Source organism: Peromyscus eremicus, chromosome 1 (genome assembly GCF_949786415.1).
Source record: "Peromyscus eremicus chromosome 1, PerEre_H2_v1, whole genome shotgun sequence".
In the NCBI taxonomy this organism is placed as follows: Eukaryota; Metazoa; Chordata; class Mammalia; order Rodentia; family Cricetidae; genus Peromyscus; species Peromyscus eremicus.
In genome coordinates, this window is record NC_081416.1 from 21,062,220 (window position 1) to 21,086,773 (window position 24,554).

Genomic DNA, 24,554 nt, shown 5'->3' on the forward strand with positions numbered 1-24,554 from the left:
AAAGCCAGAGAAAGAACTCTGACAATGGATGCGGAGCAATAGTGTGTGGAAGGCCCTTGACTATGATAATGTCTATCTATCAAAGATTATAGTTAACACCCATGTGCCCTCAGAGGACCAGATCCAAGACAATACAGAAGGGTCACAGGAGGGCACCCAAGGGCAACGCCAAGACACCAGGGCCAGGTGCTTCTCCTTCCCCTTCCTACAGGCCCTCCCTTTTCTTGGGGGCAGCGTCTCAAGGACAAGCCTCAAGGGACAGGGTGGTTGGGACAGCTGTGCTAAGCATCCCCACCTCAGGTCCCCGAGACCAGTCAGCCCTGTCCCTTCTGCTTTCCCTCCCCCAGTTCCCGCATCTCAGGCTGCTCTTTGGTGACCACCGAGGTTGCTGCCTGCCTCCCTGAGGCACGGGACACACGTGGCACGAGCAGGGGTCAGCGCCGGGAGCTGGTGGCTGGTCCTGTGGGCTTCTCACTTCCCTTCCCCAACCGCCGTGCGTGCAGGTGCCCAGCGGAGCCCCGCAGGCGGGGCGGACCCTATGGACACGCCCCGGTGTGAGTCCCTGCTGCCCCGCGGGAGGAAGCGCCAGAGTCGCCGCTGTCCTGAGCTCAGCCGGCCTCCACTCCCGCCCCGTGCCAGCGACATCGCCCACTGCGGCTGCGGGCACCGGGTACCGTGCTCCAGGCTGGCCGGGGATGCGAGCTGCTCCCGCGACGGTATGGCAGCCTCAGGTGGGTAGCAGGCGCGGCTCTCCCCGGGTCCCGGGTCCGGCTGGCGACCCCGCCACTGGTCCGTGAGCCTCTCTGGCGCCACCCGCATGGCCAGACGAGCTTTTCTCTCACTTTTTTAGTCGTTAGTGCTGGGATCTTGTGTTCTTTCTGGTCTTTTCTCAGGTCTCTGTCGCAAACTTCCCCTCCTAACTTTCTCACGTTTCACCTAGCTGGCCTGTGCGCGATCTCCAGTTCCTGCCCGAGCCTCGCCCCATCCCAGTTTCTAATTATCTTTCTCTCTCGCTAGTTCTGGCCCAAGTAGCCCTTTCTCGCTGTAACTCTTGAGTATTGAGACAGTTGAAGAGAGGTGGAGGGTTGGCTTCTGTAAGAGGCCAAATGCTTCTCTTAGGGTCTTATCCGACCAATAGGGGGCGCTCAGGCAATCCTAGGTGGTCCTGGGAGATCAGAAGTGGTCCTGGGGCAGCTTCTGAAGCCCCCTTCCTCCACTGGGTTTGTACTTTTTCTCTGGAATTTTGCTGACCTGAGACTGCTATTCCTTTAAAGTTACTCTTACTGTGTTCTCTGTGGAACTTTCAGGTCCAGGGAGAATTGGAAATTGGTGGACAAATCTACCCATCAGAAGGTGCCAGAGTATTTTTCTGGCTGGTCTTGGGATCCTGTCTGTATCATGTCGCTGAGGTCTAGGACAAACCACATAATGACAATGTTGAAAGACAGTTAATGAATTCTGTCTATACACCTCAGTGGAATTAGACATGTTCTGTTCTTGGTGATGACAAGGCAGGGCTGGTCTCTGTTCACCACAGGGTTCTGGTGGTATGAAAGAAATCAGTAAGTAAATGGGAAATTGCTAGGTGAGAAGAGAGAGTTGCTATGTTTTCCGGTTGGTTTACTTGTGTTTACCCAGCCCAAGTCTGACGTTTTTAGAGAGACAATGCGTGAAAACAGGAAGAAAGAATTGAATTTCAGTGCTTGGGAAGGAAGGGAGCAGATGCTAGTTTGAAGAACCAACTCTCTCCAGATCTGCTAAGGTCTAGCCTGAGGTCATGGTACTTTGGAAACAGGGTACAAAGGGCTCTGATGGTACAGGCTCATTATTGAAGTGGGGGATGATTCATCTCTGCCTGTGGCTCTCTAGCCAGGCTCTATGGGTTAGAAGAACCAGTGATGTAGGTAAGAGTTTTATAGAGAAGTTCATTCACTGAATAGACACTGATCACATGCTTGCTGTTTCCAGGCACTGTACTAGGCATTCAGGAAACAGGAAGATAAAAGCCATGTGACTGTGAGGACAGGGAAGGCAACAACGACTCATTTAATAAAGAGAGTATGTGGCATGGTCTGTGCAGTGGGGGTACGGACAGGAGTGAGGGGGTTTGAGCTAGAATTTTAAATGGCATGGTTAGGTGAGGTCTTAGAACAAGGGAAGTTAGTCAAGACTCAAAGGAGGGGAGGTAGAGTCCTGGGGAGGAGAAAGCTCCAGGAAAGAGGTCTGCACCATGAGGTCAAGATACAGGGAACAGTTATTATGACTGGGTGGATGGAGGGGTTGAGGAGAGGAGAAAATAAACGGGCTAAGCTTCTGCCTCCTTTCCTGGCTGGAACAGGCGACCAGCAAACTGGGGAGCCTTTGAGGGAAGGAGGCCAAGCAGCCTGCTTGTGTCCAGAAGGCTGGCTCCAGGAGGTGTAGCTGAAGGGACTAGGCTAGACCGGTGGATTCAGGTTCAGATGAGGACTCTAGCCCAGCAACCAAACCTGGGCACTATGTAGAGGCTGAATAAAGCTATCCAAACCTCTTGATGTTAGTGTCCTCTGTGGTGAGGCACCTTGCTAGGTGCTGTGAGTGAGACTGAGTCCCTCTGGGTCCCCTGCAGTCTATAGCTGCAAGTATTCTTGAGGGCAGGTCACTGTGGGGGAAAGCCATGCTCCTCAGCAGCGCGCCATAGACTGGAGAGTCATCCAGGCCAACCTCCTTCATGGTTTCCTTATTTTTAAAGTAATGTTATAATAAGTTTACACAAAATGCTGTGTGTCTAACCTTTTGACATTGTGACATGGCGTCATCTCCAAATGAACTGAGTCACATTCATAGCTATCCCAGGACACATTCAGCTCATGGGCTACTGATTGGACACGCCTAAAAGAGTGCTGTCAGTGGCTGTTAGTGTCTCCACAAATTCATGAATTTGAGAGGAATGTCATCACCTCAAGAGAGGTCTTTCTTCTTGTTGCCTCCTGTCCAGTACACTGATCCGCCTCACCTCTAGATTGCTCTGGACTTGAGCATGAATGGGATCGTGTAGTCTGTGGTTTTAGTGACTGACTTCCTTCACACTGCATAATGTGTTCAAGGCCCACTCAACTGTGGCCTAATCCCTTGGTCTTCTTAAAATCCCTGCCAGTGGAGGGTGAATGTCAGTCTTTTGGTCCCCGAAAGACGTGTTTGCTTGAAGTCGTGGAGAATCTTGGCCCCTCGGCCTTGCAAGAACCTTGAGTGGTGAGGTGAAATGCGACCAGTTTGTGCTGGAGTCATTTCCCTTATTTACCAGAAACAGGGAGGAAAGAGACTGGGACTCCCCCACAGGCACCAAGTCTGCCGCAGGTGAAAACTGGAGTCTTCCCTTCCAGGCCTTGGCCTCTAAGAACCCGAGAGAAGCTCTCAGATCTTGTCCTGCCCCATCTTTCCAGGTTCATCTCTAGACCCTCCTGCCATTCCTGGACTGATATGATCACAGGGCCAGCAGCATGGCTCAGCTAGTAAGAGTGCTTGTCACCAAGCCTGATGACTTGAGTTTGATCCCCTGGGAGCCACATGGGAGACCTCGGGGAGAGGGAGAACTGAATCCTGCAAGTTGTTTCACAGATATGCCATGGTTTCACGAACATACACAGCATGTACATACACATACAACAATGAATGAATGAATGAACGAATGAATGATGGTGCTGAGGTTCAAACACGGGCTCCAGGTCAAATAGACAGGGTCCCAGGGTCACCTTCAGGCACTCGCTCTCTGTTCTTTTCTCAAATGGCTTCTGAATCATTCAGTGTCATCTCTCTTTCAGTCACTGTATGTCCCCCATGTTCCCTACCCACTACTGTGTGTGACTCCCCACTGGGGTCAGCCAGCCCCTTCCTGTCCTCAGTCCGTTGCCCTCTCCTGTAGCCAAGCCTGTTCTTCAAGTTCCACAGGAGCAAAGCCCTTTTCTCGGTTCTGCCAGGGTTTATGGGCTCTTTGTTGGTTCATGCATTGTTTCTCTTACTGAACAGGATAAAGAAGTGAGTTTGAATGGGGAGCCATGACTTGGGGCTGAAGGCAGGGTATTACTGTGGAGGAAAGGGGCCTTCCCTCACACAGGGAGAACCTCTGACCAAGTGATAGTCCTGTGTTGCTCCCTCAGGGAGGAACTTGAACTTCCACTTTGGACTTTTTTACAACTTCCCCAGCTTTTGGTTTCAGCAACCCTGAAGTAGAGGATGGTAAATTGAATTGCAATTATTTACATAATTTACATAAATGAGGGCAGATTTGCCTTCATTCATGGTATTGGTTAAAGTCACACACACACACACACACACACACACACACACACACTCACAGAGGTTGTGATATTAACTTGATTGAGGCACTAACCACTTTCTTCTCAAGTACTCTTTTAATTTATTATTTATTTTTATTTTTATGTGCACTGGTGTTTTACCTGCATGTGTGTTGATGTGAGGGTGTCAGGTTCCCTGGAACTGGAGTTTCAGACAGTTGTCAGCTGCCATGAGGGAGCTGGGAATTGAACCCAGGTTCTCTGGAAGAGCTGTCAGTGCTCTTAACCACTGAGCCATCTCACTAGCCCCCAGACAATCTAGGGTTTTTTGTTTTGTTTTGTATTTTTGAGACAGGGTTTCTCTGTGTAGTCCTGGCTCTCGCTCTGTAGCCCAGGCTGCCCTCAAACTCACAGAGATCCGCCTGCCTCTGCCACCTGAGCCCTGGGATTAAAGACGTGAGCCACCACTGTCCGAATCCTTCTCAAAAACTCTTGCTTAACTTGAGCTCCAGGAACAAGCCACTTTGAATGGCTATTTTCCATATTCAACTGTGTTTTTAATAAACTTATTTTAGAACAGATTTAGATTTCCAGGAAAATGGCAAAAACCTTGCTTGTAGAGAGTCCCCACATATTCCAATCCCTCCTTCTTATTGACAATTTACATTAATGTAATACATTTACTGAAATAACTGAACTAGTATTGATAATTATTATTTTTGGAGGGTACCTTTTAGGACAGGATATCATCATATAGCTCAGGCTAGCTTGGAACTCACTGTATTTCCCAGGCTGTACTCTATAACTCTTGATTCCCCTGCCTCAGTTTCTCATGTTCTAGGTGGTCAGTTAGTTTTTAGTCTATGTTTTATTCAAATCTCATTAGTTTATACACAATATCCCAGTTTTCCACTCAAGAAACTTCATTTACCAGTGATGTCTTCTTAGGTGCCTGTCAGCTGGGTTTTGTCATATTGTCTTAGATTTTGATTGCCGTTGACAATCCTTTTTTAAAGATTGATTTTATGAGTATCAGTGTTTTGCTTGCATGTATATATGTGTACCATCTGATGCCCAAGGAGGTCAGAAGAGGGCATCAGTTTTCCTGGAACTGGGGTTACAGAAGGTGTGGGCCATCACGTAGATGCCGGGCAGTGAATCCCAGTCCTCTACAAGAGCAACAGGTGCCCTCAATTGAGGAGCCAACTCTCAAAATCCTTGGCAGTCTTTAAAAAATGCAGTATTTTTATTGATTATTTGAGAATTTCACATGTGTATACAGTGTGTTTTGATCATATTCACCCCCACAACTCGCCCCGGGCCCCTTGCTTTCTCCTCCAATTTCACCTCTCACTTTGAAAGTCAGTGATTTTGTGGACTGTCCCATAGTTGGGTTTGTCTGATGCATTTCTCACCGTTAGACTGGGGTGATAGATTGGGGATAGATCACAGATGTAAAGTACCACTCTTAGTTTTAAGAGCACAGACTATTAACACAACTCTTGGTTGTTGAGAGTGATCTTGGTCATTGGGTGGAGACAGTATTTGCTGAATTCGTTCATTGTGAAGTGACTTTATCTTTCCACAGTGGGCTCTTGGGAAAGAAATGACTAGGTATAACCCGACAGCCCATATTTAGGAAGAGACATATTGTGTTTCCTTGAGGGGCTATCTACAGAAATTACCTGGGATTTGTATGCATAAGAAATTTGTATTTTCCTTCAGGTTTTTTATTTTTATTTATTTATTTATTTGTCTTTTTGGTTTGGCTTTTTTCAAGACAAGGTTTCCCTGCATAGCCCTGCCTGTCCTGGAACTAGCTTTGTAGACCAGGCTGGCCTTGAACTGAGAGATCTGCCCTGCCTCTGCCTCCTGAGTGCCGAGATTAAAGGTGTAACCACCACTGCCCGGCTTCCCTCAGTTTTAAATGACTATTGTCTTAGTGATTTTGGTGCTGGAGATTGAAGGAAGGGCCTTGTGCTAGTCCACTGAGCTCCGGCCCATCCTCTCCCTAGTCTGTTTGCATGGTCACCTGAGTCTGTCACTGTGTATGGACTTGTGGGCACTTATGCTCTGGCTGGCAATGCCTTGTTGTATCATCTCTTTCTTTCCCACACTGCTCCTGCTTGGACGGTGGAAGCTTCTTCACTTGACTCTCATTTCCTTTCACATACACTCATTGTAGTATTTCTGCTTGAGCAGGTCCTTATTTATTGCCATACAAAATGCTTTGGGCTCATTGTACACTTCTTGCCATCTGAAATATATATTCTTAGAATCATTGGAAGAACCGGCCATTTCTAAGACTCCCTGGTTCTTTTTTTTTTTTTTTAGAAAATGGTATTTCAAACCAATGGCACTAGATGTGTTTTAATTATATTTCCTAAATTATATTTTGCATTTCTTTGACCTATGTGCACCTTAGAAACTCAGAGTGTGGGGCTCTACAGTCAATGGGGCTCTGTAGTCAACGCCTGACATGACCCTCATGGTTCACTCTTTGGTAGCAGTTCATGATCAGTGAGTTTTGGTGTTGTCTGTCAAGTGAGGCTGTTGAAATCATGCTCTCTTGGACTTGTCTTGAAGATTGAGTGAGAGAGTACACCAAGGTGTTTAGCAGAGTGACAGGTCAGTGCCCAGGGAAAAAAGATTAATTATAGCATAAGCTTTCCTGATGAGTTGGTATTTAAGGAATAGCAGCTGTTACAAAGAAGCCAAGGCTGTGGAGGAGTCTCCAGGGCTGTGTGTGTTCATTTCCTCAGTGACGCCAGTGCTGGGTGAAGGGTCTTTCATGTAAGATTGGAGTAGTCACTCACAGACACGTAGTCTTCAGGGCGGTTGATCTCATCTTTTAAGCCATCTGCCTCACAGGACCTGTGCAGTGTCACCTTTTTTAAGGGACTCACGTAGCTCAGGCTAGCAAAGGTGGCTTTGAACTTTGAAGTTGTACTAGTCAGAGGACAATTGTGGGAGTTGGTTTTTTCCTTCTACCATGTGTACCATGTGAGTTTTGAGAGACTGAACTCAGGTATTCAGGCTTTTTTTTTTTGACAGGGTTTCTTTGTGTAGCTTTGGTGCCTTTCTTGGAACTCACTCTGTAGACCAGGCTGGCTCGAACTCAGAGATCCACTTGCCTCTGCTTCCCGAGTGCTGGAATTAAAGGCGTGCACCACCACTGCCCAGCTGCATTCAGGCTTGGTACAAGTGCCTTTGCCTGCTAAACCATCTAGCTGGCCTTGTCATGAACTTCTCATCTTCCTGCCTCCACCTGTCAGGTGCTAGGATTGCTAGCCTCACTTTTTTCTTTTTTTAAAAAAATATTTATTTATTTTTATTTTATGAGAATTGATTGGTGTTTTGCCTGCATGTATGTCTGTGTGAGGGTGTCAGATCTTCTGAAATTGGAGTTACAGACAGTTGTAAGCTGTCATGTGGGTGCTGGGAATTGAACCCTGGTCCTCTGGAAGAGTAGCCAGTGTTATTAACTACTGAGCCATCTATCCAGCCTCCTCTTCCTCCTCCTTCTTCATTTTTAAAAACTTAATTTATTTTAAAAATTTTAATTATTTTTTCATGCATGTGTATGTGCATGTCTGTGTCTGTCAGTGTCAGCAGGGGCCAGAGGAAGGCGTTGGATCCCCTGAAGCTGGAGTTACAGGCAGTTGCGTGCTGCCTGGCATGGCTGCTGGGATTTAAACCTTTGTCCTCTGGAAGAACAAGAGCTCTTAACCACTCATCCATCTCTCCAGCCCCTGGCCTTTCTTTTTAAATGATGCTTCTTGTATTCAAGACATCCTCTTCTTTACTTCTCTGCCCACTTGTTAATCTTTCTGAAAACATTGCCATTGGCTTGGCATGGTGGCACATACCTCTAAATCCTGGCACTTGGGAGGTAGAGACAGAAGGATCTAGAGTTCAAGCTAGCTAACCTGGGGAGATGGCCAGAAAAAAGGAATTTTCCTATGGTCTTTTTGGAGCTTAGAGCCCCAAGGACTTACACTAATCCTGCCTGGAACCACTCAATGATATATGGACCAGAGATGACTTTATTTTTATCATGTGTGCATATGTGTTGTGTGTACATGTGTACCGTGGCATGGGTGTGGAGGTCAGAGGACATCTTTGTGGCATTGATTCTATTCTTCCACCTTCTGGGGATTGCACTCTGGTGGCCAAGCTATTCAAAAGCACCTTTAACATCCTGAGACACCTCAACAGCCCTGGGGCTGACATTTAATTGTAAAAACCTACATCTTAGATTCCTGTTTCACAAACTGTCCACTGTCCTTCTCCGAGGGGGAAGATGGACTCCTGCTTCATTGTAGGATGCATGTACACTTTGTGCTCATCTATTCCACATCACCTCCAGAACAGGATGTCAAAGCAGAGGCGAGATGAAGGCACGGGACAGTAGTCACAGTAATGTTAAGAGCTTGCCTTCTTTGGACTTTGATCATTGGAAGATGTGACGTGACTATCAGAGTCTTGGTTTATTTCCTGATAGGAGGAAGTAGGGGCTGGGGCACAGGATAGGACTGGTCCTGGCTCTACTGTTCATTTACTGATTGTGAGTTTGAATAAGCCCTTCATCTTCTCAGACAAAGTGTTTCTTTCACCTGAAGATGAGGGGTAAGGACCAGGTGACTCCACCCCGCCCTCTGCCTGTTTGTTTCTGCCACCCGTGCTTGTTAGAGGGAGAAGAGAGTTCATGTCACAGACCAGCTCTGGGGAGTGTACAGTGCTGTAGGTCAAAGCATCAGTCCACTCCGTTTCCTCTATACATCGATGCACTGTCAATGTACATCATGACACCAGTTTCCAACTCTTGATGGTTCTTTTTATATTTCAAGCTCGGCGCTAAGAACTTGACCTGAAATACACGTAAAAGTCACTGTGCTGTTTCTACTTCCAGTTGAGTAAACCAAGGCTCAGAAGATTCTTGTAATTTTCCTAGGGTTGTGCAGCTAGTTGGCAGAGCCAAATTTCTAACCCTCACAGCTTGATCTCACTCCCAGGTTCCCGACCACTGTATTTGAAACAGAACCGTGTTTCAGGGTCAAATCAAACAGTTCAGCTACTGGCTACCACTGTGCGCTCTGGCTAAGTAACTCAACGTGCCACATTGACCATTTTTTTTCTATCTTTAGAGTAGGCTAGTAGTGGTACCCATGACTCAAAGATGTGAGGATGAAGTGATTTTACTAGGCAATGTGTGTGGAAGAAGACTTGAGTAGCACAGGCTTTATGTAAGTGCTTGCTGTTGTTACTAGGCTAGGGGAACAAGGGCCGTGCAGTGTGTGGGTGAAGCTTCTAGGATAGCGGCATGTGTTTGGGTGAAGAGTGTGGTGTGTCTGGCACACTGGTGGGCTGCAAGTAGGGAAAAGGGCTAGACAAATGCTACGAGGTAGACCTGGGCGGTTGTAGATGCCAGGCCCTGTTGGATGGTGTATCTCCCAGGTTTCAGATTGCCTCTGAGAAGGAGCAGGCATTAATGAGCTTCTGCGTCTCCTTGCAGGATGGGGCCGAGGATGCGACATCCTCATCTTCTACAGCCCGGATGCGGAGGAATGGTGCCAGTACCTACAGGACCTTTTCGTGTCCTGCCGTCAGGTCCGCAGCCAGAAGATGCAGTCATACCGCCTGGGCCCAGATGCCGCCTTCTCTGCGGAGGACCTGCGGGTCTTCCGGGACGCACGGTGCATGCTGGTGCTACTGTCTGCGGGGCTGGTGGAGTGCTTCTGCCAGCCAGGACTGTTGCCAATGCTGCAGCGAGCCTTCCACCCTCCTCAGCGTGTGGTGCGGCTGTTGTGCGGAGTGCAGTCCAGCGAGGAGGACTTTCAGGCCTTGTTTCCCGAATGGGCACACTGGCAGGAGCTCACCTGTGATGACGAGCCGGAGACCTACCTGGCAGCTGTGAGGAAAGCCATTTCTGAAGGTAAGAGTTCATGGCAAAGAGAGGCGAGCTCAAGAGGAATCACAGAGCCGCGTTCTATGTCCAGGCGAAGTATCGTTATTTGAATATTGGTCATCTGTGCTAGAAAGCAGGAAAACTCTCCTAAGAGACCCGGTGTCCCCTGAGGCTCTAGCTCAGGGATAGAGTACTTTCTAGCACGTGCAAGCCTCCATATTCAATCCTCCGGAGATTTAAGTATTTCTTGGTTTAGAGCAGCCAGATTTCTAAGATGGGATAGGTTGAACCTTCTTTCTAGAATTTTCTGTGCTTCGGATGACACAGAATCCAGGTTCCCTGCTAGAAAGCGGGGATAGGAAGGAGCCTTTGATGGTTATGGATGTGAATGGCAGAATGGCAGACCTGCCCACCCTCCTGCCTCAGCCCCTCCACCCACTCCGTGGTCCACTTCCACCTTGTCTTTGCAATGACCTTGACAGCTTTGTTGACGTGTCAATTAAAGGGAACCCGTTTATGGAGAGATAGCCCTCTTTTTTCCTGTCAGCCCACCCTCTGTCTTTCACACTGCTTCTCTTTTCAAACTGGTAACATTCCCGTCCTTACTGCAGGGCTGATGACCTCAGTGGGCCCAGGCAATATGACACACATTCTGATTAACAGAAGCAGAAGATGAGCACTGTCACAGGTCACAGCTTTTCTTCCCCCGCTGGCCTTTATGTGTTCTGTGAACAGGCTGTGCGTCTGTCTTCTGGTTTCTTACCATTTGAGATCTTACATACTTGGCACCAGCCAAGAAGCCTGGACGATTTCATTGTGCCTCAGTAGTTCCAGGTGTAACCTGGGCATTAATGTAGCTCATCCAGCCCCTCTCCCATCTCACCATCCAAATCCAGAATTTACCAACTCTAAGCTGGGCCTGGTGGTGCATGCAGGCTTGAAATCCCAGCTGCTTGAGAGACAGTGGCTGGAAGACCCAAAGTTCAAGGTTGGCCTGGGCTGCACAGTGAGTTCAAGGCCAGGCATGGGTAACTTACTGAGACTCTGTTTTAGGATGGGGTAGGGGGAGGTAAAAAGAGGGCTGAGGATGTAGCTGAGTTCTGGAACTCTTCCTCTGCCCTAGTATGTGCAAGGCTGGAGGTTCAATCCCCAGTACTGAAGCAAGAAGGACAATTCTGTGTCCTGGTCTGCTTTCTTTGCTGTGATAAAGCATGCTGACCAAAAGCCGTCTGGAGGAGGAAAGGGTTTACTTTGATTACAGGTTTTAGTCTATCGGAAAGGGAAGCTAAAGCAGGGCCTAAGGCAGGAGCTCAAACCAGAGACCATGGAGGAGTGCTACGTACTGGCTTGCTCCCTATGGCTGGCCCAGTTTGCATTCTTATACAATCCAGGACCACCAGCCCACAGGTAAGCCCTTCCCAGACAATCATTCATCAAGAAAATGCCCCAAAGACATGCCCACAGGCCAGTCTGATAGTGGCAGTTCTTCAGTTGAGGTGTCCTTCTTCCCGGGTGTTATAACCAGTGGGTATGACCAGGTCTCAGCGTGGTAGAGCCATGCTCACTTTGTAATACAGATAACTGGTGTTAATGCTTGGGACCCCGTTTGCAGTTTTCTAGAGTTTGCTCATTTTGACTTTGAAATGACAGAAAAAGCACACCATTCGAATGTGCATGATCATGTGTCGTTGCTTTTTGGGAGCTGTGAGCCGTGCAAACTTACAAAGAACCCAAACACACTAGTTGTTTCTCCCCGAGAGTTACGTCATTGCAGTGGTCCAATGCCACCTCATTGCAGGCCACCGTGATCTGCCAATCAATCATTCAGAGTTCCCTGGAGGTCTCGTCACTTCACAGTATGTACTCATAATTAGTCTCTAAAACACTACTGTGGCGATATTTTTAAAAACATTAAAGAGTTGAGAAGAAGCTCAATGATGAAGTACTTGCTTAACATACTTTAAGTCCCGAGATAGGTGTGCTGGAGGGTCAGAACTTGTACTGCTCTTGCAAAGAACCCGAGTTTGGTTCCTAGTATCCACTTCAGGTGGCTCATAACTTCCAGTAATTTTAGCTCTGCTGGGAGCTATGGGTTCCCGGGGCATCTACACCCACATGCACATACATGCATGCAGACATGTGCAATATAACTAAAAGTAGTAAAAATAAATCTTAAAAAGTAGAAAGGGATACATTTAATGTTATTTGGGTGTGTCCAGTGGTTAGACACCTGCATACACTGATCTCTGGTATTTTACTTTTTACTCTGGATTCTGGTGCAGTATGTTCTGAGCCTTCACCTTCCAGCCTTTCAGAAAGGTGAATTATTTCACAGTAGTGTTTCTGTTCCAAGAGCAAACAACCTGTCATTGGAAAGAGATTATTTTAATAAGCAATTGAAATAAGCTGCTTAGTGGAAAATCTGCAGTTCAGAATCAATGGGACATACAGAATTAATGAAATGGTGGGGGATGGAAACTTAGATTGCTGGTGCTCACACATGGTCAGTTAGACTTGAATTTGAATAAGTGCTTCTCAAATTTTCATGTGCAAAATAGAACCTGAGGACCTTATTAGTAGCATATGTTGACTGAGGACTGGGTGGAACTCAAGAATCTGCGTTTTCTAAAATTAATTAATTTATTTATTCTTCTCTCATACATTACACCAGGACTGCAGTTTCCCCTCCCTCCACTCCTCCCAGTCCCTCCCTCCCAACTCCCCACCCCCCCGGATCTACTCCTCCTCCTTTCCCTTCAGAAAAGAGCAGGCCTCCCAGGGATATCAACCTGGCCTAACAAATTACAATAAGACTAGGCAAGACCCTCATATCAAGGCTGGATGAGGCAACTCAGTAGGAGGAAGAGGGTCCCAAGAGCAGGCGAAAGAGTCAGAGACACCCCTACCCCCACTGTTAGGAATCCCACAGGAACACCAAGCTACACAACCATAATATATCTGTAGAGGACCTAAGTCAGACCCATACAGGCTCCCTGATTGTCCCTCCAGTGTCTGTGAGCCCCTGTGAGCCCTGGTTAGTTGAAGATTCTGCATTTCTAACAAATTCCTATGCTGTTGCCAGTGTGGCCCAGGGTCCACCACCTTCAGGCCACTGGTCACAGCTCTATGTGCATGAGTCATTTTCTCAAAGCTTCACTTCTCTGGAAACCAGGGCAGCTCCTGGATACCCACTGGTCTAGGTATAAAATTAGACCAGTGTTTGATGGTTAAACCATTAGTTTTCAACGTGGAACCCCAGAGTTCTCTTCTACTTACAAAGTCAGTGTGTTCACTCTGGCAGGTTTTAATCTTTCGGTTCTCTGGATATAAATGGTCCTGACTTTGAGGTGGGTGCCCTACTGCTACGTTAATCCCTACACTCTCTCCCCTTAATAATTGATAATTATTTCTATTTCATGAAAAATATTTTGGAGGTTTCATAATATCTCTAAGTTTGGCAGTTTCCTTAAAATTGAGCAGATGTTTTAATTAGAGTCTGCAGTGTGTTGGAGTTTATCTTCCAAGTTCTTCACCTGTAAAATGATGGGGTTGGACCAGATGACATGGAAGATTTCTTTCAGGCCCCTGGGCTGTAATATTATACACTTGCTAAGAAGATGGCAAGTCACCGAAACTTTTCACTGGGCCCAGTTCAGTTCCCAGCGACAATGCATGGCAATATGGGAGGCTATACTATTGTTCTGGAGTCTTTTCTGGACCTGCTGGGTGATTATTTTCAAATAAGGAAGTGAGAAAGCCCGAGGTATAGCACAACAATTATTTCCTCTTTTTACTGAAGCTCTAATCTTTGCTGCAAATCTCACTGGAATACAAAAATAGATTTTGTGAGACTATGTGGGAAAGAACTCGGTGGGTGATAGTGAGCTTATTTCAAAGTTTTTCCCGTGTGTTTGTTTGCACTTATGTGCATAGGTATGCATGCCCACATGCTCAGTGTAGAGAGAGGCACTAAAGCTTTTGTTTAGCACTGTAGGAGTGATCTTAGCTGCTTTTGAAATTGTTTACTCTCCCTGTGTGTTCAGGTGTGCAGAGGCCAGAGATTGACCTCTGGTGTCTTCCTCTATTACTCTCCACCTTGTTTTTTAAGATAGATTCTCTCACGGAACCTGGAACTTACAGATTGGCTAGACTGACTGCACCCCACCGTCATTTCTCCAGCACTAAGATTACAAGCAAGCTCCACCATGCCTAGCTTTTAGGTGGATGCTGGGGTTTGAACTCAGGTCCTTGGGCTACACAGCGAGTACTGTACCAACTGGGAACCCAGTCCCTGACTGCCTTCCTCATTTGCATTATCCTCTGCCTGCTTCCCTTGCCTCACCACACCTTCTATGTTTCAGGAGGTCTCATGGTACCCAAAATTATAATGTATTTCCCCTTGGTTCCCATGGGAAACTATGAAAGGGTAATGTCTATATCTGGTTTTCTTTGTGATATTAGCATCCTGTTGGTTTTTATTTTTCCAGTTTTATTGAAGTATAATTGACAAATAAAACTAAATATACTCTAAGTGCAAAAATAAGGATTTTTAATACATATGTAGTGCAAAAAGTAATTAGCATGGTCAAATTAGTTAACGTACCTCTGCCCCCACTGCTGTGTGTGTGTGTGTGTGTGTGTGTGTGTGTGTGTGTTGAACTCTTTGCAAGATCCAAGTAAACACTATGATATTATTAACTCTAACTTCTATATTGCACAATGGAGTCCCAGAGCTTACTCATTTCCAGACTGCAGTTTGAACCTTTGGATGGAGTTCCATCCCCCAGCTCCCATCCCCTCCCAGCCCTGGCTACCACATGCTACTCTACTTCCATGAGCCTGACTTTAGAGTCCATGTGTAAGGGAGCTCATGCAGCATTCATCTTTCTGTATCTGGCTCATGACCCTTACCATAATGTCCTCTGGGTTCATGTACAGTGCAAATGACAGACTTTTCTACTGTTTGGTGGCTGAGTAATATTCCTTTATACATTTTCTCAAATTAAAAGGAATATTTTCCCCCAAATAAAGTAATATATGCTTATCACAATGCATAAAATTTTTAAAATGATTTTTTCCCTTTTCACAAGTAAATGAAGAGAATCCTCACATGCTTCATGCCTGGTTTTGTGAATCTCTGTTGATTTCTTCCCTTTCATATTACCTCTAGTGTTCCCACAGACAGAGTGGAGAGCCTACACCGAGCGTCCCCACATCCCCATGAACTTGATCCGTGGTTTTACTGTGGGTTTGGTTGTTGGACTTTATTTTTTAAACGTTTCCCTTTGTCCTGGTTTAGTTCAATATATGGAACAGCTAGTAATAAGTTGAAAGCATGTGTGCACATATGTGTGTGTGTGTGTGTGTGTGTGTGTATGTGTGTGTGTGTGTGTGTGCAGGTGCTTATGCCTGTGCATTTGTTCACAGAGGCCAAAAGAGGATGTTAGGTGTTCTGATTAATTGCTTTCAGCCTTATTCATTTGCAACAGGCGATCTTACTGAACTTGGCGCTAACTCGACAGTCAGCAAGCTATCAGTTCTGACTCCTCTCTCTGTCTCCTTCCCATAGCACTAGGATTACACATGGCTTTAAAAACATTTTTTTTAAATAATAGAATGGGTGCTGGGATCCTAACTCGGGTTCTCATGCTTGAGCAGCCGGTGCTCTTACCCACAGAGCCATCTCTAGCCTGGGTGAATTTTTGTTTTTGGTTTTTTTTTGGACAATTAGTCAAATGCATTGGACATTTTATGTGTTTTTACTCCTGCACAACTGTAGATGGGCAGATAGTCTTACTACCATTGTACAGATGTGGAAACTGAGGCTCAGGAGGTTCAATGCCCATGTGAGGAACAAGCAGCTCACTTCAGCACTGAAGGCCTTTGATCTTTAGAATACCCACCCCCCTTGCCTTGCATTTTCCTGTCTTCCTTCCTCACCTTCCTCTTTCCTGTTCAGACTAGAAATGAGGCAAAGCCCTACAGGAGAAAGGGGCAGAGGAAACTGAGGCTTCCTTAAGCTCACCAAACCACAGATTCCCAGGCCAGGCAGGGCCCTGACATTGCCCTGATGCTTTGTATACAGGACTCCACCCCTGACCCACAGAACCACAGTCTCTGGGCTGAGCCCTGGGAACATGAATTTTCAAAAGCCTCAGCAGCAGCTCACTAGCCAGGTCTGGGCTCTGTCTGGGGCCTAGTGTTTCCATCATTTGATTCTTCTTGTCAGAAGACTCAGTAAACCTAGGTCTGTTCCAGGAAGTCACGGGCCAGTAGTCCCAGGGGCTCAGAGTTTGCCTGTAACTTATTGGCACAGGCCCTCAGAGAAGTCAGACCCTCGCAGAGAAGGGGAAGTTACTGTGCTCGCTCTGTGTGGTGGCCTCGTGGATGGTAAGTTAGGGATGACTTCTGGGGCTCCTTGCAGAGACGGAGGGGAAGGAGCTGGCTTGAGATCTGTTGGACTGGATGAGCTTTGTCCCACCATCCCGTGTGGCTGTAGACTTCCGGTCTTGATCTTTCTGTGCCAGGGTTTAGTCCACTTTGCAGCCAGGTCCTTGTTGTAGCCTCATATGCCCTCCACTGCAGGGTGCTTTCTTCATACTTTCCCTTTTGAAATGATCTATGCTTTGGGGAAGGAGATGCCCTGGCTGGGATGGTGAAATCTTTCTGGTGTCACTAAAAAGCTGCAGTCTGTCATTATGATTTTCTCTGACAGACCCCCTGACCATCCTGTGAGACCAGGGGCATTGTTTATTCTCCTAACTGCATGGCTCATTGCCAAATGTACCTGGAACAATTAATAAAGACCAATTGTCCAATGAAAGATCCATGCCCGTGGACTCTTTCCACTGAAGTCTTAAGTCCCCTGGAACTCCAGATTCCCCCACAAAGTTGTGAGCTCTAGTGGGCAGGGGATGGTGAGCTCTCCCCACCCCCAACTGCTCCATCAGCTAGCTGCTCAATGGACTTCACCCTTCACCTCTCCATTCACTTGGACTGTCTGTGTTCTTTCAAAGAAAGTATCTGCATGTCCTTTGGTTGGGAGTGCATGGTGGACTGCTGTGGGAAGGTAGTATGGAGTGCTGAAGTCCTCTGGGGTAAGAGTCTCAAGCTTCCACCTGTCTGTGTAAATTGGCTAATGTAGGTGGGAATGGTGTCGACAGACAGGGATTTGGGTTTTTTGGTTTTATTTGAGAGAGGGTCTCACTATGTAGCACTGGTTGGTCTGGCACTCAATATCTAGACCAGGCTGGCCTCCAGTCCACGGAGATTTGCCTGCTTTTGTATCCCAAGTGCTTGGATTGAAGGTCTGCGCCACCACACTCCGCTTAGATGTAGACATTTTATCCATTCATTTCTTACTACGTTGTTTCAGTATGTTTTTTGCATCTTGTTTCCCCCGGGGACCATTTTTTTTAGAACTCAGGAGGGATCCACAATCTCTTACTCCTGAGAAACTGTTTTCTAGACATCATGTCATTTGATTCCTGTGGTTTCTCTATGAGGCAATTCTGATATTATCTCCATCTTTAAGATAACAGAAGCAAGGCCCCAGAAGTGCCATGCCTTGCTCAAAGTCACAGCTTTTTCACTTGCAGAAGATCAGAATCAGGCCTGCCTGATCTGTAGTCTGGTTTCTAGCTACTTCTTTATCCAGATGTCAGGGCCAGTTTTTCCTATGATGGTGCTTGGTTGTTTTTTTTGTTTTTTTTTTTTTTGTTGGTTTGTTTGTTTGTTTTGGTTTTTCAAGACAGGGTTTCTCTGTGTAGCTTTGGAGCCTGTCCTGGAACTCGCTCTGTAGACCAGGCTGGCTTCGAACTCACAGAGATCTACCTGCTGATGGTGCTTGTTAGGCTGGTCTCAAGGCCCATGCTAGGGTCAGGTGAGAACTTCTGTTGTGTGTCGACATCCCAGCACTGTCTAAGATACATGCAGTGCAGGCTACATGGGAAATGTGAAATTTCTGAGTAGTTGCTGTTAGAAAAATAATTGCCATAAAAAGATAGTCAAAATTAATCTTAGGATTTATTTAGCTCAATCTATTTTTATTTTAATAGACATTAAGTATAAAAGCTGCTTAGGGAGCAGGGGAGATGAGTCACACGGCATGTGCTTTAAAACACGTCTACCATAGCTCCTTCAATTATTTATCAATGCAGTCGGCCACTGAGGAGTTTTTAATGAGCAACTGCCAGGTGCTGGCATGGTGTGCAGTTTCCTTCTTCATCCTCACTGCTCTCTTCGTTTTTGTGTGTTCTCTCCCACCTGTCCGCCCCCATTTTTGAAACTTCCTGTATTTTAAAAAATTATTTTAAATTATGTGTATATTTATGTGTCTGTGTATGTGCGTGTGAGTGCAGTGTGTGAGGAGGCCAGAAGAGGGCGTTGTATCACCTGAAGCTAGAAGCAGTTGTGCACAGATGGACTTGGGTGCTGGGACTGAACTTGAGTCCTTTGAAAGAGCTGTATGTGCTCTTACCCATCTCTGTGCTCAGACTTTCTGTATTTTGCCACCTGCTTAGTTGTGTTCCCAAGATCTAGAAGTTTAGTGTTTGTTGACACAAATTACCTGTGATGAACAATAGAGCTTCTGTCTTTGAAAATTTTACCATCCGAAAGTGGTGCAATTGAGCTCCGGGCAGTCTTAGTGAAGACTGCATCGTACTGATTGCCCTCCAGGAAATTATCCTTGGGTCAAGTCCTGGCAGAGTGGGTTATTGTCTGTTGGTGAGGCAGACTGCCACGGACTCTACAAAGACCTGGACGACTCTCTTCGTGCTGACACGGAAAGTCTGACCAAACTGAGTCAAGGGAAGAAGCAGGAGACAGGAAAGTGTGCCTCTCAGAGTGTTGGTTAGGTGTTTAGAAGGAGTGCTTATCCATGCTGCTGCGTGCATCTATGAGGATGCGCTCTTAGCTTCCTTTCTAGAAAGCTGCCCAAGAAACTGTCACTGGAGAGCACTTGTGAGCAGATGGAAGGCATTTGGAACTTTTGTTGTAGATGTTTCCCTAATGTTTTATTTATTCTATGATTATGGATTTCCTTTCAGTTAGACACCTTAGAGAAAAAAAATGATGGTCTTGGGGATTTTGTGTAATGTAGAGGAAGGTGTTGGGTTTTGTCCTCTATTCCAAGTGGGTTGAACTGAAGATTGGGCTCTTTGTGAAAAACCCCTTCGGCCTTTTCCCCGAGACAGGCCTTCTGGTAAGGGGAAGTGACACAGTATTGGTCTGTGCCATTGCTGTGAAGTCTGCACTGTCACCCACCTGATGTGGCCCCATGCCTGTGAAGAGGGAGCTACTGTTCTCAGAGAGTCAGGATTTGACTCTTGTTACGTTTGTACTGATGACCTCTTAGGTTACTGCGATCTCTGTGGGGACTACTAAGAAAATATGAGTGTGTGTTTCATAGATGGACACAAGCTGCAGCAGGCAAGTCACTTGGCTGTTCTGGGTCTGTTCCTGTCCTCTTTAAAATTCTAGGGTGGGGGGCGGTATAGAGATATGAGTTGACACCTCAGACACTTAAAGCCATGAAATCCTATGATTTCGGTTCCATGGCATTTAAAACTTTCCCTTTCACTGCTGTGTCTCAAATTGAGACTTTTCTAAATACCATCAAGTGTATTTACAGTGCATTTATTTCAGCTAGGAAGTCATCCTTTACAACAGGGCTTAAGCAAAGCCTGGACTGACTTCTTAGTGGTCGCTTTCAGTTGATGGACATCAGCTCCAGTTTAGTCTTCGACGACAGCGTCACACCTTTATCCTGTGGAATGGCAGGGCGTGTGCCTCTAACATTTTACTTGGTTTTATTTTGCTATGGTCTACAGGAAGATACACGCATGTGGGTTCTTAGGACGGTAATGGGGGCAGGGAATTGAGGGCAAGTGAGCATGACAACGTAGGTCTGTTGATTTCCCTCCACTGCAGGTTTTCACAGCTTTTCGATTTAGTTTCCACTAGTCATTCACATGACCAAGAGTTTGTCTGAGAGGCCCCCAGATAGGATGAGTTAATACTGTAAATGACTTTTGACCTGCTTATTCAGAGAAATCACTGAAGCCACATTTAAGCTCCATGTGGACTTTGGGGCAGAAGACTATCAATTTTAGCCAGTTTACAAAAGTTTGAACAAAAGGCAGCTTGTATACAAAACACAGAAAAATGAATAAAGTCAGTAATTGAGGAAAATAGCTTCTTTTGTGTTGAGGAAGAGAAACAGCTGGAGACTTTCTGGTTTTACTTTTTCATGCTAAATAAAAATTACTAATCTCGCCAGGTGGTGATGGCGCACGCTTTTAATCCCAGCACTCGGGAGGCAGAGGCAGGCAGATCTCTGTGAGTTTGAGGCCAGCCTGGTCTACAGAGTGAGATCCAGGAAAGGTGCAAAGCTACACAGAGAAACCCTGTCTTGAAAAACCAAAAAAAAAAAAAAATTACTAATCTCCACAGATGATGTTTTACCTGTGCCTAATAAGTGGTGGAAGGACCAATGACTGGGTGGGTTGGTAAAACCCAGTTTGGGGCTGTTTGTGGCATACCTGGTCTCATTTTGAATATCCCAATTGAAGAGGAAGATTTCCCCATGTGCATTCTACTGAGGGGACCACATTACTGGTGTCTTTTGCATTGTGGACCATTGCTATGGAATGGTTTATCCTGGGTCGCACAGTCCAGATGTTGGTAACAGTTTATCCAAAGCAAAATGGGTCTGTAGAGTACATTAATTTTACCCTGTGCTTATACTTAAGCACGTAGGACTACTTATCCCATAAAAGAATTGAGGAAAACAGTCTGAAGTCCACTGGGATATGTGCAGATCCATCAGTAGCAGAGATTAAATTGTGTCTTTTTTTTTCCCCCAAAAAAGAGATCATGAAAGTGAAGATATCTGTATTTTGGAAGAAACTTCTAGAATAGGCTTAGTTTTTTTTTTTTTGAAAGACCATTTGGAATTTATGTCATCAGAATGTGTGTGACTTTCCCATCACCTTTCCACAGTTATAGTCGTATTGGGCTCTTATATAAAATAACGTGGGAGAGCCTGCACATTCTGTCCAACAAGGTGCTAGTTTCACAAGCAGCCTGTGGGCTCTTTCTCGAACATCTGATAACACAGGAAATAGAGGAGGAGGCCTATGATGAAATGAAAATGCTCTACTTTAAATTAGACTAAAATAACTTTCCACTTACATGTGTAACCAATGGTGGAAACTGTACCTATAGTCAAATGGGACATGCATCAAAACTATGATGTTTGCACAAGCTGTTGATTTTTTTTTGAGGCAGGGTTTCTCTGTGTAGCTCTGGTTGCCCTGAAACTTATTCTGTAGACCAGGATGGCCTCGAACTCAGAGATCTGCCTGCCTCTGCTTCCCAAGTGCTGGGATTAAAGGCATGTACCACCACCAACAGACTGTTGATATGGTTTTTTGATTGTGTAAAATGTGGGAAAACATTTCTGTTCTAGGATATGGCATCTGATATTCCCAAACTAGCTGACTTGTTACTTGTTCTGACCCAACTCCCACCCTACATGTTCTGATGCATTTATCAAAGCCTTGGTTTGTTTCCAGAGGTCTCCAGATGTGATTATACTTGTGTGAGATGTTTTTTAGGAAACATGCTATACTGAAACTATTGTACAGTAATCTGGCAGGCTAACGGTTTATTTTTGTTTTGAAGTCATTTGGAATTCTGAGTCCTCATAGGTTATACAAATCCTAAATGTTACTTTGCTCCAGTCCTCCCTGTGGTCAAAATTGTTTGGGTAGCTAGATTTTGCCCACACTTTGGAAGCCATCAAACTTTAGAGTTTCTGATGGGAAAACAGAGAAATGGAGCACACAAGGTGCAAACATAGAATATGAACAGCAGAAAAGAAAACTTTGGGGTCACCTGTCCCAGTTCTTTAATATAAAAATAAGCAAAGTAGGATGCAGATAGCTTAGATTCCCTTACTCTTAAAATGAGGAGCAGAGAGGAGACAGTTTATATTGCTATTCAACACATATCATTGAACTTTATGGAATGACTGTCATGGGTGAGTCATCACGTAAGATCCAAAAGGAATTTGCTCAAAGAGTGAGATTCAAATCCTGCCCTATTGAAGTTCATGTGTCATACCAGGAGAAGGGCATTCAGCAGCAACTGACACACTAACCAATGGCCAAGAGAAGCCAGGAAGCTCTCTTCAACTCAGGAAGGGGTTTTGACATTCCTGGAAATCCTTTTTGTGTAGTTACTTACATCATCTTTTAAGGGAAGGATGTGTGTCCTGAGCATCCATCCTGGAAAAAGAGAATGGGCCTGGGTTATACTTACAGCAGATGTTCTGCTCAGTGTCATTAGTGGTAACCCAGAGTTAATCACAGCTCTCAGAGTAATAATTTTCTCAGAATAGCGATTAAGACAATATAACATTTAGAGTAGCATTCCTCAAGCACTCCATTTTAAACTAGTATCTTGCTTGTTTCTAGGCAGCAAGGGTGCTAATATGTGCATACTGACATAGTCCCACAACTTGAAAAATCACATTCTAGTTCATCTATATATGTGTTGTTTGGAAAAATGGACCAAAGATTAAGTTGAAAATTAATAAAGACAAAAAAATCAATTAGAGTCAATGTAAAAATGCAAGAAAAGTGATGGAACTATTACCTTGAAGTAGGAAAAAGAAAAAAAGAGTCTGTTTCCAGAACAGTATTTGTAGGACATGGTGGTTTTAGTTGAAGGCAGGGTAAGTAAAAGCCCAAGGAATAAAGTCCAAAAAACAAGCCCATGCAAGCTCATGAATAGAAAATTTCATATCAGAGAAGAGACTCTTCTGCCCTGAACTGGTCTACTTATTTGAAAAACTGTTTGCCATTTCAGTGGGAGACAAAGGAACAAGACTAAGTATAGTTATTTATCCAGCCATCTACCCATCCTGTCACCTAGCTATCCGCCCATTTAGCCATCCACCCACCTACCCATTTGGCTGCTAGACACTCACCTAGACATCTATCCACCCACCCATCCATCCATCCACCCACCCACCTATCCATCCATCCATTCATCTAACTGTTCACTCATTCATTCATATATCTATTCACTTACTTATAAAGTTTGTTTTTAATCTCTGTACTATTTATTAAGTAAATCTCAGGAGAGCCAGGGCTTTGCTCACTAACTCCAGGAAGTAAAACAGTGCTTGCCACTTGCAAACCCTCCATACATTGTTGAATGACTGAATGGAATGAGTGACAGAACTTGGAATCTGAGTTCTGTCAGATGAGAACTTACTGGAAGATATGACTTTGTCTTGGAGAATGTCATTTTATTGGAGCCATGAGAACTACCTTTAGAGTTTTGAAGGCTCGTCATGGGAACAGTCAGAGGGGCAGAACCTTTTCTGTGTTTCTCCAGGAGACAGGAGTGTAGATAAATCTGCAGTGGTGGTAACAATACAGGCTTTGGGGCACTCATTCAGAAGCCAACTTTCCCTGGAGAGTGAGTAACTAAAAGGGATATACTTAAATTTCACGGTAAGGCTTGACTCCATAGTAGGAATGTTTTCTGATATGTATAAGGCCCTTGGTATAACCTTTAGTACCAGGAGAAAAAAAAGGTTAAATTGCAGTATGTTTGCTGGACATGGTAACACATGCCTGTAGAATCCCAAGTACCTAGAAGGCTGAAGCAGGAGGATTGAGAATTTGATATCAGCTTGGTCTATATGATGAGTTACACACCAGCCTGAGCTATATAATGAGACCCTCTCTCAAAAAGCCAATAAACAAACAAACAAAAAAGGTAAATTTGAGAAATGTTTGATTTGATTCGAGCTGGTGTTGGTGAGATGACTTGGAGGTAAAGGTACTTGCTGGTGGAAGGAGAGGGCAGACACTGAAGGTTGTTCTCTGGCCCCTACACATATATGACACATGAGCACACACACACACACACACACACACACACACACACACACACACACAGAAAAAGAACTTGATTGAGACTTTCATTTTTTTTAAAGTAAACCAAAGAGTCAAGACTAACCTGGTCTTAATTGTGTAAAGCCACACCAAAACTGAACCAGCTGTTTGCTGTGTCTCATGCAGCGGGGCTTGGATACATCCTTCTGAATTTTTCTGACACAGTTTTGTGCTAGAGAAATATGGTTTTCTTTAGATCAAATTTACTTTTTAGAATAACTGCTGAAATAGAATTCACAGCATAGTCAACATCCACAGCTTTTTTCAAGGCCTTGTCTCTATCAATGTGTGTATTCTTGTCATTTGTTTGTTTTGAGACAGTCTTGCTTTATAGTCCAGTCTGGTCCTGAACTCTTAACCCTCCTGACTCAGCCTGCTAAAAGCTGGGATCAAAGGCAT

At 45.3% G+C, this 24,554-nt stretch overlaps 1 protein-coding gene and 1 long non-coding RNA gene across 2 annotated transcripts in view; one reads left to right on the top strand and one right to left on the bottom strand.

Annotated features, from left to right (window-relative positions):
- The first annotated feature begins 587 nt into the window (after nt 1-587).
- Nucleotides 588-24,554, top strand: part of Pik3ap1 (phosphoinositide-3-kinase adaptor protein 1) — a 113,303-nt gene continuing 89,336 nt past the window's right edge. Inside the window, exons 1-2 of the mRNA XM_059258168.1 lie at nt 588-731; nt 9,787-10,206. Coding sequence (XP_059114151.1) covers nt 719-731; nt 9,787-10,206 — 433 coding nt within the window. The 5' untranslated portion in view covers nt 588-718. The remainder of the gene's footprint in view (nt 732-9,786; nt 10,207-24,554) is intronic.
- LOC131907180 (uncharacterized) lies at nt 12,352-23,399 on the bottom strand. Its single transcript, XR_009378321.1, has 3 exons — nt 23,281-23,399; nt 22,432-22,472; nt 12,352-12,542 (listed from the first exon to the last, which is right to left on the bottom strand). It is a non-coding gene; the product is annotated as an uncharacterized LOC131907180 (long non-coding RNA).